At 40.8% G+C, this 17,948-nt stretch overlaps 1 protein-coding gene across 4 annotated transcripts in view; it reads right to left on the reverse strand.

Moving 5' to 3' along the window:
• The window catches only part of gdap1l1 (ganglioside induced differentiation associated protein 1-like 1), a 65,586-nt gene that overhangs the window by 13,645 nt on the left and 33,993 nt on the right, over positions 1-17,948 (reverse strand). For 3 of the 4 annotated variants that reach the window (XM_078236514.1, XM_078236511.1, XM_078236512.1), the window contains one exon: positions 639-812. The exons of the other annotated variant lie outside the window; for it this stretch is intronic. In XM_078236514.1, coding sequence (XP_078092640.1) covers positions 639-812 — 174 coding nt within the window. The remainder of the gene's footprint in view (positions 1-638; positions 813-17,948) is intronic. 4 annotated transcript variants of the gene reach the window in all.

The following is a 17,948-nucleotide window of genomic DNA, read 5'->3' on the forward strand; positions in this document are numbered from 1 at the left end:
GATACAGGGGATGACAGAGCTGGCTAGCGATCGGGAGGCCGGCAGTGCAGGGCCACTGCACATGCGCCGATCTCGCGCTGACAGACTGGCGCATGCACAGTGGCCCACTCAGTGCTATGCTGCTGGCCTGTTGGGCAGGAATAGGCCTCGCCAACTGAATTTGAACGGGATTTACATTAGTGCACTCAGCAATGCACAGAGTGTGGGAGGTCCATTTTGAAACTCCAGCTGAAAGAGAAAAAGGTGATTTACTCCAGTTTTTACGAAAATTCGACACTTCAAATTTTTTTGGGAGAATCGCTCCTTGGTATTTCATTATTTCTTTGAAGTTTCACAAGTCTGATTTTTGTTGTGGCTTCCTTTGATTTGACAATGCTAAACTTAACAAACATGTCAGATCCTACATGTGAAAACTGTTAATTAAAGCACCAGACTCTTTCTACGTGATTTTGTTCGCCTTAAAAACTGTTAATAAAATTTCAGTGTAATTCATTGGCATTCTGGGACATCATGGGGACATGATGAGGTGCTATGCGAGAATGCAAGTCTTTTTATGATGGTTTTTTTTCACCAGGTTACCATACCCAGAATTTGCAATGCTAAATCCCATTCTCAAGTGTATTATTCTTTGTACTTACTGCGGATTTCAGCTGTGGCATACTTTGGGATCATGGATTCTGTGGTCAATTCTGGATGTAGAATGCAGCCATGAGTGTAGGCATCCATGGGGAGTGAGTCCAACAAGTCTTTAAAATGCTGCATTTTGGAATAAGTAAGGCTCTCAGCTTCTGGAATTAGTCTTGGGAAGTTTTCTGGTGAAGAAATAATAATTTATCAGACTTTGCCAAAGAAGATCTGGCTTCTTTAATTCATCCAAGATTATATAATTATTAAATAATGCAATTTTATAATTACAACATGACCACTTAAAAACTTAATTAGTGTAAAGCAATTTAATAGCAATTTGACAATGCACCCATACAGAACAACAATCTTCTGGCTATATTCAGCCTAGCCGAAGAAAACTAATCCCCATAAATTACAGCTGTAAAGATTTCATGTAATAAACACCTACTCAGGAAAGTGATAAAATTCAATGTCTCACTATTTCCCAATTAAATTAGAACAAAGTGGAACCAGAGTATGGCGACTAGGGGATATTCACAGTAACTTAATTAAAGTGTTAATGTAAGCCTACTTGTGACTAATAAATAAACTTTACTTTACTTTAAGAAAGCCAATTTCAATGGAATAAGAATGGATCTGGCCTGGATAAACTGAAATCAAAGCAAAACTGTAACTAAACAATGGACTGGCTTTAAAGAAGAGGGAGTTCGAGTATAGTCAAAGTATATTCCCATGAAGAGGAAAGGTACGGCAAACAAATCCAGAGATCCTTGGATGATGAAAGAGATAGAGATTAAAATAAGTGGAAAAGTGTTGGTCATGACAGATACTAGGTGGATAATACAATTGAGAATTAGGCTGAATATGGAAGATTTAGAGATTTGATTTGTTGTATTACTGTCACATGTATTAGTATACAGTGAAAGTTATTTTTTTTTGCATGCTATACAGACAAAGCATACCATTTATAGAGGAGAGGGTGCAGAATGTAGTGTTAGAGTCATAGTCAGGGTGTGGAGAAAGATCAACTTAATATGAGGTTGGTCCATTCAAAAGTCTGATGGAGGCAGGGAAGAAGCTGTTCTTGAGTCGGTTGGTACGTGACCTCAGACTTTTGTATCATTTTCCCGACGGAAGAAGGTGGAAAAGAGTATGTCTGGAGTGCGTGGGGTCCTTGATAATGCTGGCTGCTTTTTCGAGGCAGCAGGAAATGTAAACAGAATCAATGGATGGGAGGCTGGTTTGCGTGATGGACTGGGATTCGTTCATAACCCTTTCTAGTTTTTTGTGGTCTTGGACAGTGCAGGAACCATACCAAGCTGTGATACAACCAGAAAGGATGCTTTCTATGGTGTATCTGCAAAAGTTGCTGAGAATCGTAGCAGACATCCAAATATATTTTAAAAAACAAATGAGAGAAGTCAAGAGGAAGTATGAGAAGAGACAGACAGCTAACATAAAAGGGATCCAACAGTCATATTTAGGCATATAAATAGTAAGAGGGTGGTAAGAGGAGTGTGGTCCACTGGGGACCAAAAAAGCGATTTACACATGTAAGCAGGGAGCACAGCTGAGATATTAAGTATATACTTTGCATTTGCCTTTACCAATGGAGAAGATGCTTCCCAGATCATGGTGAAAGAGGAGGTGATTCAGATACTTGAGAAGTAGGAGGTATTGATAGGCTGTTTGTATTTAGAGTTGAGAAGCACCAGAACTGGATTTCAGGCATGCAACAATACTGAGGGAAGTGAGAGTGGAAATTGCAGAGGCATTGGCCATTATTTTCCTTCCTGAGACTGAAAGTTGGTAGTCATGATGTGGAGATGCCGGCGTTGGACTGGGGTAAACACAGTAAGAAGTTTAACAACACCAGGTTAAAGTCCAACAGGTTTATTTGGTAGCAAAAGCCACACAAGCTTTCGGAGCTGCAAGCCCCTTCTTCAGGTGAGTGGGAATTTTGTTCACAAACAGAGCATATAGAGACACAAACTCAATTTACATGAATAATGGTTGGAATGCGAATACTTACAACTAATCAAGTCTTTAAGAAACAAAACAATGTGAGTGGAGAGAGCATCAAGACAGGCTAAAAAGATGTGTATTGTCTCCAGACAAGACAGCCAGTGAAACTCTGTGGGGGTTACAAATAGTGTGCCATGAACCCAATATCCCGGTTGAGGCCGTCCTCGTGTGTGCGGAACTTGGCTATCAGTTTCTGCTCAGCGACTCTGTGCCGTCGTGTGTCGCGAAGGCCGCCCGAGGCATGGTACATTGGGGAAACTATGCAGACGCTGCGACAACGGGTGAATGAACACCGCTCGACAATCACCAGGCAAGACTGTTCTCTTCCTGTTGGGGAGCACTTCAGCGGTCACGGGCATTCGGCCTCTGATATTCGGGTAAGCGTTCTCCAAGGCGGCCTTCACGACACACGACGGCGCAGAGTCGCTGAGCAGAAACTGATAGCCAAGTTCCGCACACACGAGGACGGCCTCAACCGGGATATTGGGTTCATGGCACACTATTTGTAACCCCCACAGAGTTTCACTGGCTGTCTTGTCTGGAGACAATACACATCTTTTTAGCCTGTCTTGATACTCTCTCCACTCACATTATTTTGTTTCTTAAAGACTTGATTAGTTGTAAGTATTCGCATTCCAACCATTATTCATGTAAATTGAGTTTGTGTCTTTATATGCTCTGTTTGTGAACAGAATTCCCACTCACCTGAAGAAGGAGCTTGCAGCTCCGAAAGCTTGTGTGGCTTTTGCTACCAAATAAACCTGTTGGACTTTAACCTGGTGTTGTCAAACTTCTTACTGAAAGTTGGTGCCAGAGGACTGGAGATATTACAGCCTGATGCAAAGAAGGATGTAAAGAAAAGCCCAGTAACTACAGGTCAGTCAGTTTACCCTCGGTGTTGGGAAAGCTTCTAGAATTGATAATTTGAAACAAGATTAAGTCAGGGGAGTTAGGAAAATGCAGGTTAATTAAGGAAAGCCAGCATAGATTTGAACAAAGAACAAAGAAAATTACAGGCCCTTCAGCCCTCCAAGCCTGCACCGACCATGCTGCCCGACTTAACTAAAACCCCCTACCCTTTTGGGGACCATATCCCTCTATTCCCGTCCTATTCATGTATTTGTCAAGACGCCCCTTAAAAGTCACTACCGTATCCACTTCCACTACCTTCCCCGGCAATGCGTTCCAGGTACCCACTACTCTCTGTGTAAAAAATCTGCCTCGTACATCTCCTTTAAACTTTGCCCCTCACACCTTAAACCTGTGCCCCCTAGTAATTGACTCTTCCACCCTGAGAAAAAGCTTCTGACTATCCACTCTGTCCATGCCTCTCATAATCTTGTAGACATCTATCAGGTTGCCCCTCAACCTCTGTCGTTCCAGTGAGAACAAATCAAGTTTTTCCAACCTCTCCTCATAGCTAATGCCCTCCATACCAGGCAACATCCTAATAAATCTTTTCTATACCCTCTCCAAAGCCTCCACATCCTTCTGGTAGTGTGGCGACCAGAATTGAACACTATATTCCACTATATTTGTTAAGGGAAAATTATGTTTAACTAACTTGCTTCAGTTTTTGATGAGGTAACAGGGAAGGTTGAGGAGACTAATCTTGCTGCTGTGGCGGACATGAACTTCCAAAAGTATTTGATAAAGTGCCGCTTAAGAGACTTTTGAGCAAAGTTAGAGCTCATGGAATGGAAGGGACAGTAGCAAAATGGTAGGAAATTGGCTGTATATAAATAATACATATATATATGACCTTGGGTTGCAAGGTACATGATTTCAAAACTTGCAGAATTGTAAACCACGAGGAGGATAGTATAGAGCTTCAAAAGAACATAGGTTGTTGGAAAGGGCAGGCAACTGGCAGATGAAACATAATGCATAAAAGTGTGAAATATTTTTGACAGGAAGAATGCAGAAGATATAACAAAAAAGGTACAATTCTAAAGGGGATGCAGGAACAGAGCTGTCTTGGTGTATATGTGCATAAATTATTGATGGTAGCGGGAAAAGTGAGAGAGTGGTTAATAAAACATATTGTGGAGATGCCGGCGTTAATAAATATTAATAAATATGTTAATAAAACATATGGCATCCTGGGCTTTATCAATCAGGGCATAGAGTACAAAGGCAAGAATGTTATGTTAAAACACTAGTTTGGCCTCAACTGGAGTATTATTTCCAGTTCTGGGCATCAGACTTTAATAGAAGTTGCGAAGGCATTCAAGGGTGCATTCATGAAATTCCAGGGATGAGGAACTTTAATTCTATAGAAAGATTGGAGGAATTGGGACTGTTCTCCTTGGAGAAGAGAAGGTTAAGAGGAGATTTGATAGCGGTATTAAAAATTACCAGGACAGAATAGATGGGAAGAAATTGTTCCCATTGATGGAAGGAGCAAAAGCCAGAGAGTAGTTGGGAAAAGAAGCAATGGCAGCATAAGGAAGATCTCTTTCATTCAATGAGTGGTTTTGATCTGGAATGCACTACTTGACAGTATGGTGGACGCAGGGTCAATTTAGACTTTCAGAAGGCAATTAGATCATTATCCAAAAAGGAATAATCATTGCATGGCTACAGATAAAAGACAGCAGAGTGGCATTATGCACATTGCTCCTTTAGTGAGCCAGTGCAGAAACAACAAGCCTTCTGAGCTGTAACCATTCTACGATTCCATGATTCTATATGTTGACCTGTTTATTATGACTGTTGGATAAATATGCTGAATATTATTAATTGGAAGAAAAATTTCTTTGGTCTATATTTACCTATATCTAAATAAAACTTTTTCTTACCTTTTCTAAGGTAATTTTCTCAGGTAATGCACTGATCAATAAAATACAATCAATAGATATGTATTATATTTGTAATTATACATTAGATTTAAGAGAAGGGAGAGAGTAAAAAGCAAAGTAGTGCAGGTGCAGTAAATCTAAAATAAAGACAGAAAACATTGGAAATACTCAGTAGAACTGGAAATATCTGTGGAAGAAGAATCAGAGTTATCGTTTCATGTCTATGATCTTTCCTCTAACTTGCCTTTCTACCCACTTCTGGTTTTAATTGAGTCATATATGGGGCGGTAACAAATCATGCTGATTATTTAAATATTCTATTGAGGCTACATGCTTTCATTTTGGTAGTCATCTTATTTTTAACCCCAAGCAACTGGGTTTCCTGAGAAGGAGACAAGAGGGACTGAATCCATGAGGTAAGTATCTTTACAGTGTTTCAGGGGGAGTTGGAATGTCTCCATCAGGCTCAGTAACCTATCCAGTAAACATTTCTCCTCACTGAATTGTCTGTTCCATCCATCCCAACCACCAAATTTTCCCCCCAATCACCATTGGACTGCTACCAAATCCACCAGCTCTCTAATCTCCACCAAACCCACCCCTAACTACCATCTGATAACAGCCTCCACCTCTGGACCACCATCTAATCCCTCTGTGGACCAACGCCAACCTCCCTCGGACATCCATCCAACCAGCAACCCCCACCCCAGAATACTATTCAACCACCGCCCCCCCCATGACCAGCATTCAATCACTCCCAAACCCTGCTTGTTCCACCATTCAATCCCACTCAGTGAATATCAACTGGCCACACATCCTGACTCCCACCAGACCACCATCCAATGACACCTCTTCAGACCTCTATCCACAACATCATGTCCTTCATCCCCTGACTAAGATGTGTCTGCACCCACCCCAAATATCCACGAATTTCTCTCCTCTGGCCACTATTAGATCCTAAGCACCACTATCAGACATCGGCTATTGCCACCCCTCAATCCAGATTTCCCCATGGAATTCGGGCTCTAGACAATACTCCCCACCCTTCCCCCATCCCATGTGATCTGGATACTCCTGTGACTCCATGATCTCTCTCACTCCACACCCTACCCTTTCTCTTTGACACTGTGAAGCAGGATTCCTGCCCAAAGAGTCTCTAGCCTGTCCATAAGCTGTCTGTAGATAGGGATCCCTCTTCAATTCTCCCTGCTTATTATGTAGGGCATTCAAGATACCCAATATTCCAGGATTCATGGCCTCACAACAGCACCATTCCATGTTAAGTTAAGGCCATTGAGTTATTCTTGGACATAATTGCTTTTATTGCAGTTTAAGCAGGTCATATTAAGTATGGGTTCTCTGGATGGTGTGATCACCAATAATTTTATGTAATCAAGTTTAATCAGAACACAACAAAGTTTTGAGAATAAGACGGTCTCTAAAAGAACAAATTATTTGGGCAAAAATCTTACTAAACTTTTACCAGGTTTACCAGGCTGATTCCTGGGATGGCAGGTCTGTTATATGAGGAGAGATTAAGTCAGTTAAGATTATGTTCATTGGAGTTTAGAAGAGTGAGAGGGGATCTCATCGAAACTTATAAAATTCTAACAGGATTAGACAGGGTAGATTCAGAAAGAATGTTCCCGATGGTGGGGGAGTCCAGAACCAGGGGTTATTGTTTGAGGATAAGGGGTAAACCTTTTAGGACTGAGGTGAGGAGAAACTTCTTCACTTAGAGAGTAGTTAATGTGTGGAATTCACCACCACAGAAAGTAGTTGAGGCCAAAACGTTATGTGATTTCAATAAGAAACTAGATGTAGCTCTTGGGGCTAAAGGGATCAAGGGACATGGGGGGAGGAAGGCGGGATCAGGGTATTGAATTTGATGGTCCGCCATGATCATAATGAATGGCAGAGCAGGCTTGAAGGGTCGAATGGTCTACACTTGCTTCTAGTGTCTATGTTAAACAGATTACAATAAAATGCAGTGAAGAGTAGGATTTAGTAATTTCAAATTATGAAGTAGAATTAGTATAGGTGGAGCTAAGAAATAACCAAGGGGCTGAAAAAATAGATTGGAGTAGTTTCTAGGTTCCCTAATACTAGTTGTGTTGTTAGACAGAGTTTTAATCGTGAAACTAGAGGAACTTGTAACAAAACCAATGCAATAATTGTGGTGGCCTTCAATCTTCATGTAGATTGGACAAATCAATTTGGCAAAAATAGTTTGAAGGACACGTTCATGGAATGCAATTGAGATCATTTCCAAGAATAATACATCATAGAACCAGCCAGGAAGGAAACTATTTTAGTCATCTCATAGTAAGGAATCCTCTAGGAAAAATAGATCATTATATGATCGATCTTCATTCGAGTTCCAAAATGATGACTATTCGTCTAAACCTGGAGTATTAAAATGTTAATCAAGAGAAATTACACAGATGAAGAATGGGTTGGCTGAGGTATATTTGGAAATTAGATTGAAAGATATAATATATAAGCAATAGCAGGCACTTAAATATTTCATAATTTTCAAAAAGATACTTTCTATTGGAAATAAAAACTCCGTAGGAAAAACGTCAAAGGGAGCTAACAATAGGACCTGTCAAATGAAGCAGCCGAACTATTAAGGCATTTAAAACCTCTGCCCTTTAAATCTTTGAGTAAATGCCTGGAGTGTAAACAAATGGTTGATTCCTTTTTCACTCTGTCTGATGACATAAGCATAAGAGCTTCCATTACTGGATGAGTGCTGCATGTCTGATTTCACAACCATCTATTATGCCTGCCATTTTGCCATTGAAATGACAGATACAGTGGTTACAGACTTTTTGAGATGGGAGAATGAATTCCAATGCTTGATGTATGAGGGATTTTGCACTTGAATGAAATGCTTGTTGTGTGTTGAATATCTAGTTCATGTTTCAATTTAAAATTCTACAGGCAATGTTTATTTCATAGAAACCCTACAGTACAGAAAGAGGCCATTTGGCCCATCGAGTCTGCACTGACCACAATCCCATCCAGGCCCTACCCCCTTATCCCTCTAACCTGCACATCTCAGGACACTAAGGGGAATTTAAGCATGGCCAATCAACCTAACCCACACATCTTTGGAATGTGGGAGGAAACCGGAGCACCCAGAGGAAACCCACACAGACACGGGGAGAATGTGCAAACTCCACACAGACAGTGACCTAAGCTGGGAATCGAACCCAGGTCCCTGGAGCTGTGAAGCAGCAGTGCTAACCACTGTGCTACCGTGCCGCCCCTATTTCTGGGAAGGTTAAAGTTTAAGCATAGAAAATGGAATAAATGCAACTAAAGCAATTTGGAGTCCATTGCACTTCAAATGTTGGGGCTATGTTGTCTTACGAAGGTAACAGCTAGAATGGTAAGAGCCAGAATAGCAAATGGGCTTACTTAGTTGGAGAACTGGGAAGGTGGTATCTAAACATCTTGTAAAGCAGAGTGGTCCAGGGAGATGTTAGTTTTGGGAGTTAGAAGTAAATTAGTTTAAAAGCATTCCTTGAACTCTGCCAGGCTATGTCATTATGGAAATGGGCGGATCTTAAGAAGGTTATAAGTTTCAATTTATCTCTGCATTTGCTTGTAGGGGGTATTGGTTGCAGTTTGGATCTCACATTGTTTGCAGCTCACAGAGAAACCCCAGGATCTATTAGTATGCTTCAGGAAATTATGGCTCTGAGAAGCCATGGGGAGCTGAGAAGGTGGTGGAAGGTCACTGCTTCTGTGTTAGAGAGGGTTAGGTCTCAAAAAAAGGCCTGGTAGACTGAAGTTAAGAGAAACCCACGGGCGGTGCCAGTTTAGTGTGGTTAGAAGTCTGCAAAAGAGCTGAAATTGTGCCAGTAATTAGAAGCAGGAGTTCAGCTCTGTGAATCTTGTGGAACACAATCTCAGGAGAAGAGATTGGAAGTGAGCAGTCGTTGAGGTAGTCCAAACCGGAGTGGCCTTTGAGAGAATTCAGAGGCTAGATCTTCAAAAGTGAAGAGTTGAAACCCCTATAAGAGAATCAGAGATTCAACAAGAAATTAGGAATGGCAGTGGTTATTGATGTCTGGGCGGATTGCTAAGAAATCTATGGAATCTGTATTCATCGCATCAGCCATTTCATGTGCAGTATGGTGTGTACAATCTCAATTTTCCTGTTAATTCTTATTTACCTTGTGTTAATTCTGAATGTTAGAGCATGGGTAGATACTGTAGATTGTTTTACTTTTCTGATTTTGTATAGTAAGGTTTTCTTCGTTTGATTAAAATTGTCAAATTTTGTGGCTTTATTTTTCTTGTGGATAACTGGGATTTAAGACTGTTTCTACTTTAAACAAATAGTTATAGTTACTGGTCCCTAACTGGATCATAACAGTTGTTATAAAGCTTTACACAGTTGAAGGAATGTAAATGTTGTAAATAGGTTTTATGAAATGTATGTATTTTCAGTTTAGTGATGTCTGCAATAGACACTTAGAACATTTTATCAGAACTTTATTTTATATAATCGCTGCATGGGTCCTGATGTCTGCCGATGATGGCTACTAGGTATAAGGGTAAAAGTGGAGAGGACATGGGTTGGCATGGGGCTATAAAGAGCCAGGGGGTGTGTGGTAGGAGATGGGCAATAAAGGATCATAGGGAGTGGGTGGAGGTTTATCGGTTAGCATGGGGGTCTATGGGGGTTGGTGTGGGAGCATATTTTAGCATGAGGACAATGAGAGGTGGATGGGGCATGAGGTGGCATGGGCTGGCATGTGTGTGTGTGTGTGTGTGTTGGGGGGGAGGGGTTGAGGGCTGAAGGAATGTTTTATGTTTTATTATTTTAAAAAAATTATTGGACACAGTATGTGTCACTAGGCAAGCCTTCTGCCCAGCGTGCCTCTGCACCTGGCAGCCTGCTCACTTCTTCAGGGTCGCCTGCCCCAACTTCTAATCCAGCCCACCAATGCAGACCGAAAATCCAAAATCCAGGCAGCCATTTCTAAAGGTCAGGTTCACAGAGCCAGGAATCCTCCCTTCTCTGCTCCTCGACCCAGGAGGGAAAATCTGGGCTTTAATCTCTGGGTTCACACGGAAAACAGAAAAAAACATGCCAGAAATAATGGGGAACCAAGAGACTGAGAGTACAGAATTTAAATTAATTAGTTTTGAGAAGAAAGAACTGAAGGAATTGATGGGACTAAAAGCCAACAAATCTCCTGACCTTGATGACCTTCGTCTTTGGGTTCTAAAAAAAGATGGCTTCAGAAATAGTGAATGTACTGGCTGCAAACTTCCAAATTTCCCCTGATTTTGGACTACTGCCAGTGGATTGAATGATAGAAAATGTAAGATCACTATTCAAAAAGTAGGGTGCGAGAGTGCAAGTTTGTTTGCCTGACAGGGCTGGTTGGGGAAATGCTGGAATCCACTGTTCACGAATTGGTAATCCTAATATGTTTAAGCAGAGTCAACGTGGGTTTTATGAAAGGGAATCATGTCAGCCATGGCTCAGTTTGTAGCACTCTCGTCCCTTCGGTCACAGCATTCTGAGTTCAAGTCCCACTCCAAAGTTCTAATTACAAAAATCAAAGCTGACAAGCAAAGTAGTACTGAGGGAGCATTTACTGTTGACAGTGTCACCTTTTGGATGAGATTTTAAACTGAGGCCCCATCTGCCTGATTAGGTGAATGTACAGGATCCGTGGTATGGTATTAACAAGAGCAAGAGAGTTAGCCTGGCCAATATTTATACCATATTTATACTTCACCAAAAACAGATGATCTGATCATTATCTATTTTTGGGAGTTGGCTGTGCACAAATTGACTGCTGCATTTCCTACATTACAATAGTGACTACACTTCATAGGTACTTCATGAGCTGTAAAGCATTTTAAGATGACTTGTGGTCTTGAAAAGCATTATATAAATGCAAATCTTTCTTTCTTTACTCTCTTTTTGACAAATCTCGAAAGAGATTTTAAGTACATAATCAGCAACAGAGAATCATAGAATCCCTACAGTGCAGAAGGAGGCCATTCGGCCCATCGAGCCTGCACCGACAATAATCCCACCTAGGCCCTATCCCCTTGATCCCACATATTACCCTGCTAATCCCCCTGACACTAAGGGACAATTTAGCATGGCCAATCAACCTGACTCGCACATCTTTGGACTGTGGGAGGAAACTGGTGCGCCCGGAGGAAACCCATGCCGACACGGGGAGAACGTGCAAACTCCACACAGACAGTGACCCGAGGCTGGCACTGAACCCGGGTCCCTGGCGCTGTGAGGCAGCAGTGCTAACCACTATGCCACCGTGCCACCCCAAATAAAGGGGAACCTGTAGATGTAGTATATTTGAATTTTCAAAAGACGTTTGATAAAAGGCCACATTAAAGATTGTTATACAAGATAAGGGTTCATGGGATGAGGACAATATAATAGAGGATTGGTTAAAGAGTAGAAAACAGAGTAGGGATAAATGGCATTTGCAGGTTGGCAGACTGTTGTGGTGTTTCACAAGGCTAAAGGCTGGGGCCTCAGCTATTTACCATTTATGTTAATGACTTACATGAAGAGACCAATTGTGGGTTCAAAATGCAGGTTTGCTGATGATACAAAGTTAGGTGGAATAATGTGTTATGCGAGAGTGTCTGCAAAGAGATATGAATAGTTTGAGCAAGAAAGTGGCAAATGGAGTATAATGAGGGGGAAATGTGATGTTATTCACTTCAATAGGAAGACAATCAAAACAGGTATTTTTAAATGGTGAGAAACTTGTTTGAAGGAATTTGGGTGTCCTTGACACAAAATTCAGGGTTAACATTCAGACAAATGGTATGTTAGCTTTTATTGTAAGAGGGAAGTCTTGCTTCAATTGTACAGGGTTTTACTGAGATGACAGAGTACTGTGTGCAGTTTTGGTCTGCATGCCTATTTGCTTTGGGATGAAATGAGGGTTTATTAGATTGATTTCTGGGATGAGAGAGTTCTCCTATGAGGAGAGATTGAATAGGTCCCTTCTATTAGAAGAATTAGAGGTGATCTCCTTAAAACAGACAATTCTGAGAGAGCTTGACAGAGTAAATGCTGAGAGTCTATTTTTTCTTGCCAGAGAGTCTAGAAATAGAGGACACAATCAGGAGAGGTTGGCCAGACAGGATTGGGATAAGGAGAAATGTCTTCATTCAGAGGGCTTTGAATTTCTCTACTCTAGAGAGCTCATCTGACATTGACAGATTTTTGTACTTTAACTGAATCAAGTGATATGAGGATCTGGCAGGAAATTGTAGTTGAGGTTGAAGAGCAATCATGATCTTACTCGATGGTGCAGCAGGCTTGAACTACCGTAAGCCCTACTCCTGCTCCTTATGTTCGAAACAATTACATGGTAGGGTAGTGTCAAATAATTTCTTTCTCGTAGAAGTGTGCCTTCCCTTTCATGTGCTAATGTTGCAGCAATATATATTTAGTCACATCATGAAATGGACCCACACTTAGCATTGACTAACAAGCTGTAAATTTCAAGAAAATAACATAACATACATATTATTGATATTGCACATCCACAAATAACAAAAAAAAAGAAAACTATAACTGTAGCAGAGGTTAATTTCTGGGGTCTAATAACTCTGAACTGCTTGAACCTTTCTCATAACACTTATGGTATTATCACAACTTGTCACCCACCCACTGTTCTTTATTATTCATAAAATAAAACATTGGATACATTGTAAATGTAACCATCGCACAGGCTATAATATTGATAGAAACCGAATGATTCAATTCACTCATCTGATTTTGTTGGAAAACTCCACTTTGAAAATAATGCACAATCTGAGAAGAATTGAATAGATTTGGTTGCTGAATAACTATTGACATCATTCACAACAGCAGCAAATCACAAAACAAAACTAAACAGATTGACAGGAAATTTTCAGAAAATGCAACAGGAAAATGCTGAACCAAAATATAAAATGAGAAATGAAGTTTTAAAACAAGTTGTATAAATGGAATAATAACATATAAAATGGAACTAAATGCAAGCATTATATGCCGGCAGCATGCCGGCGGCACGGTGGTACAATGGTTAGCACTGCTGCCTCACAGCACTAGGGACCCGGGTTCAATTCTGGCCTCGGGTCACTGTCTGTGTGGAGTTTGCACGTTCTCCCCGTGTCTGCATGGGCTTCCTCCCACAGTCCAAAGATGTGCAGATTAGGTTGATTGGCCATGCTAAATTGACCCTAGTGTTAGGGGGATTAGCAGGGTAAATATGTGGGGTTACGAGAATAGGGCCTGGGTGGGATTGTGGTTAGTGGCCTCCTTCTGCACTATAGGATTTCTATGATTATAAGGCTAGAAATTGAGAATCTGACCAATATAAAACACTAGTGGCACAATAGCGAAAACAAAGAATGTGCTTCAGGTCCAATCTCACCTTCTGGCAACTTCAAATTCATGTTTAAATTCTTGAACAGAAGTTCACTCAAAAGTCACTAAAGGATGTTGCCATCTTGTGAAAAGTAATTCTTTCTTTGGAACAGAGAAGGCTGTATCTGCATCATAAATTATTATTGAGGGAAGATCTAATTAAAGTGTATAAAATTAGTAGGTGTCGAGATAGAGTGATGATTAGTAGGTGTCTAGATAGAGTGGTGAGGAACACCCTGTTCTCCTTGGTTGAGGGGTCCTTAACCAAGAGCATAGATTTAGTGGAAGAGTTAGAAGGTATAGAAAGGATTCAAAGGGAAATTGTTTCTTCCAGAGAGTGGGGTGGGGATCTGGAACTCTCTGTCCAAATAAAATCACTGCTCATCATAATAATGCACAAATGCTTATTGCACTTCAGTGCCAATTTTAGCAGAAATGTATTAATTCATGATTTTGAAATGGGTTGAAACCTTCATTGAAATAGAGGAATGCAGTATGAATGTGATCATGAGCCATCATCCAAACAGTAATTTCTACGTTTATATTCTCTCTGTGTTATGTTAATCCCTGTTCTTGTTATTTTATTAGGTATCCTATAGTGACATTCCTTGCCAAATGAACCCATTTCTTTCTCTTCAGTCTTCATTGATTCCCAATTTTCTGCATCATATATTAATATTGTTATCACTAGAAACTCATTACTTTTTGTTAGACTGAGAGATAGCAAACCTGATTAATACTATTATCCTTTCGGTTTCTGAAAAGTTTTGTCAATCTTTTGTCATGTACAGTTGTATTCATAACTTTGAACTGTTTTCAGTATCGGATTTTCTTGAACTCCACTTTCTTTTTAAAATGGGCATTATAAGGCTGCTAAGATTACTGCCAACTCTCAGGTGAATGTTGAATGTTCTGAATAGACTTAGAGCTATCTCAAGTCACCAGAGAGTTCTTAACTGAAGGACCATGAATGGAGTGCCTCCCTTGAATAAAGATACCAATACAAAACCATTTGAAAATTCATATCTCTTATCTAACCCAAAACTCAAAAGCTATGCACTCCTAGATCACTGGCCCCAAGCCTGATACTTAATAAAAGAGAGCTGCAAAAACCAATGAATCAAAATTAGGTGTGCAGGATCACCATCCATGTCCCATTGTGTGGCAATGACTTTGAACTTCAAATCATTCTGGATGGACAATAGAAGTTTTGATCACTTGGTCATGTGACTGAAATTGTCCTCAGATGACAAATCGTACTACCTCAAGATCCATGGAGAAACCAGTCAGTCTGAAAACCACTCGGTAAGAATCAGCAGCGACACCTTAAAACTGACGACTGCAACATCATAACATATTCCTTGTTTTTGTTTTTCAAATCCACCAGTACCGAAATCTGACTGCCTGGTAAGAAGATCACAAGTAACTAACTTTGTGACCTCCTGAAAATTCATCCCTTTAAGGAAATCTTGCACTAATCCTGATTATACAACTCCGGCTCTTGAATCTACCTTGTTTACCCTTCCAGAGGGAAAATGTCTTCTTCACCAGGCTGGAAATGCAAGCTTTTTTTTTTAAGATGAGGCAAACATGTAAACAAAAGAATAATGACTTGTAAAGTGTACTATTTCTTTTAACTGTATTTTTCTTGGGTGTGTACAAATGTGTAGATGTGGGTGTGTGTGAATACCATTTGTGTCACATAGCGTTAGATGTTTGGAGTGAACGTGTAAATAAACAATCTCATTTATTTAAACCCATAAAAGCTGGTTATTCAAAGTGACCACAGACTCAGGGGTTAACACAGCTTCCTTTAATTCATTAAATAAATTAATACATCTTCCTTTTCAAAAACACACTGACTAGAACAGTAAAGGAAGAGAATTGCACGTCCGTTCTCTCTTATCCATGTCCATAACACCTTCAATGCAATTTAGTAGGGTAGACCATTGGCACATACGCATCAAAGGCCATTCAACTTGGGAAATTTGTTGAATTTGCTGATTTTTACAAAATAAATCTGCATGTGCTTCTTTTATTGAACTTGTAAGAACAACACAATTGTGGATATGTTATCTTTGAAGTTCAGAAACCAGGCCTTAGTCTGAGTGTTGAAAATAGTTCTCTGTTATATTGATGGTGTTACAAGTGTGAGGCTTTATAAGATGGTTATGTTTTAAATGGTCAGTTTTAATTCAAGGTAAAATGGATCATCTAATCCACTAATAGTTCTGCCCAATAATAAGCCTGTGTGTGGTCGAGGTCAAGCCTTATTCAAAGTCAATGTCAGGTTTACAACCTGACCACAATACTGTTACGATCCCAGCTGATGCTACTATAGGGCAGTCAGGTCATCATAACTTTTATTTTTTGTTCAGAGACATGGATAAAGAGAGTCACAGGACTGCCAATTAATTTTTAATAACACATGAAACAAGAAAAGATTAACTATAATATGCTACTCCTTCACCCAGCTTTAACTTTACAGATATATACAGATTTTTAAGTATAACGCACATTACAAGATATAGTTAAACTCAGTAAATAGACAGTTCATATAAAGCACTGGGTGAAATGTGGTCATACAGACCACACTCTGAAACCAAGTGACATATGCCAGCCATAACAAATTCAGTGGATTTCCCATTAAGTTACCCAGATTATTGTTACACTGTGAGCCAACTGGTCTCACTGGAAGTCTGACTTTCACAGAAGGGTTTCCAAACTTTGCTCTCAAGAAAGACACTTTGGAATCTTCTCCCATACAATGCTTTATCTCAGACCTTCACCAAGAATCCACATCCAGGAGTTTAATCTCCTTTCAGTATTCCTCTCCCTTGGTTTACTACATGCAGTCACGTTTCCACACAATCCCTCAGACACTGAGCCATGTGAACAGAACGCCACTGCTTCACAGGCTGAATTAAGATGTCACCAAACTTTTGATTTACCTCTGATGTCTGTGAGCCAGTGGAATTTGCTACCTCAGAAAGCAGCTGAAGCCAAAGAATTGGGGGTGGGGTGGTGCGATCTTACCATTTTGCCTCACTGATGGATGGGCGGAGTGAGCCAGTAAGATCCTGAGAGAGCTGAAAATTCAGGCTCACGCTCGGTTTCTCACGTCTTGTAATCTTACTGGCACCACATATCTGCCTCACCAGTGAAGGTCCTCACTGATGAGGATCATGTATGGCCCCCATCAACACGAACCTGTCATGATGGCCTCGCCGATCAGACCAGAGGCCATTGAGGCCACCTTGGGAGGTTGCAGGGGGGGTGGGGGGAGGTCTGCCCCTTTGGCGATCAGTTCATGCGGGGGATGGGGAAGGGGTTGGCCGCGGAGCCCTCCGTTAGTTTGGGAGGGGGAGGAGGAGGGGGGTGATCGGGCCGTGCAAGTCAGCTGTAGCTGGGGAGAAGGTGCCTGACAGATCCCTCTGTTCTGTGCTATTGCAAGGGATCTTCCCATCGCAATGGCGTGCTCTGCTGCCATCTGCCAGCTTTCGGCAAATTTAGGCCCCGACCACCTCCCCCTGCTGGCCGGGAACAGATCCTGCTTCATTTTTTTTTCAAAGTGAGGGAAGATTCGCTTTCTAATTCACCCAATAAAAGAGTGTGATTCTCTCCCATTTTCATGCTCATTTGGCACTTAGAATTTTTTTGGTAAGATCGCTGCCCCCTGTATGTTTCTAAGGAGTTAAATATAGTTTTGAGGGCAAAGGTGATCAAAGGATATGAGGGGAAGGCAGGATCAGACTATTGAGTCACAATGATCAGCTAGGATCATAATTAAGGGCACAGTAGGCTTGAAGAACTGAATGGCATACTCCTGCTCCTTTTCTCTATGCTTTTGTTCCAATGCATGTTTCAATTTCAAGTTCAGCTCTACTCACCCTGTGTGAAAGTTTCCATGTGGTCTTACTGAGTAAGACTGTGGTTTTAGTACTCATCTGAAATATATTGGATTATTTTGTACTGTGAAGTTATGTCCTTTTATTGAAACCACCCCAGGTCTTTCACAAGAATTGTACATAACACATTTTCAACTCATCCCTTTGAACTGA

Source organism: Mustelus asterias, chromosome 20 (assembly GCF_964213995.1).
Source record: "Mustelus asterias chromosome 20, sMusAst1.hap1.1, whole genome shotgun sequence".
In the NCBI taxonomy this organism is placed as follows: Eukaryota; Metazoa; Chordata; class Chondrichthyes; order Carcharhiniformes; family Triakidae; genus Mustelus; species Mustelus asterias.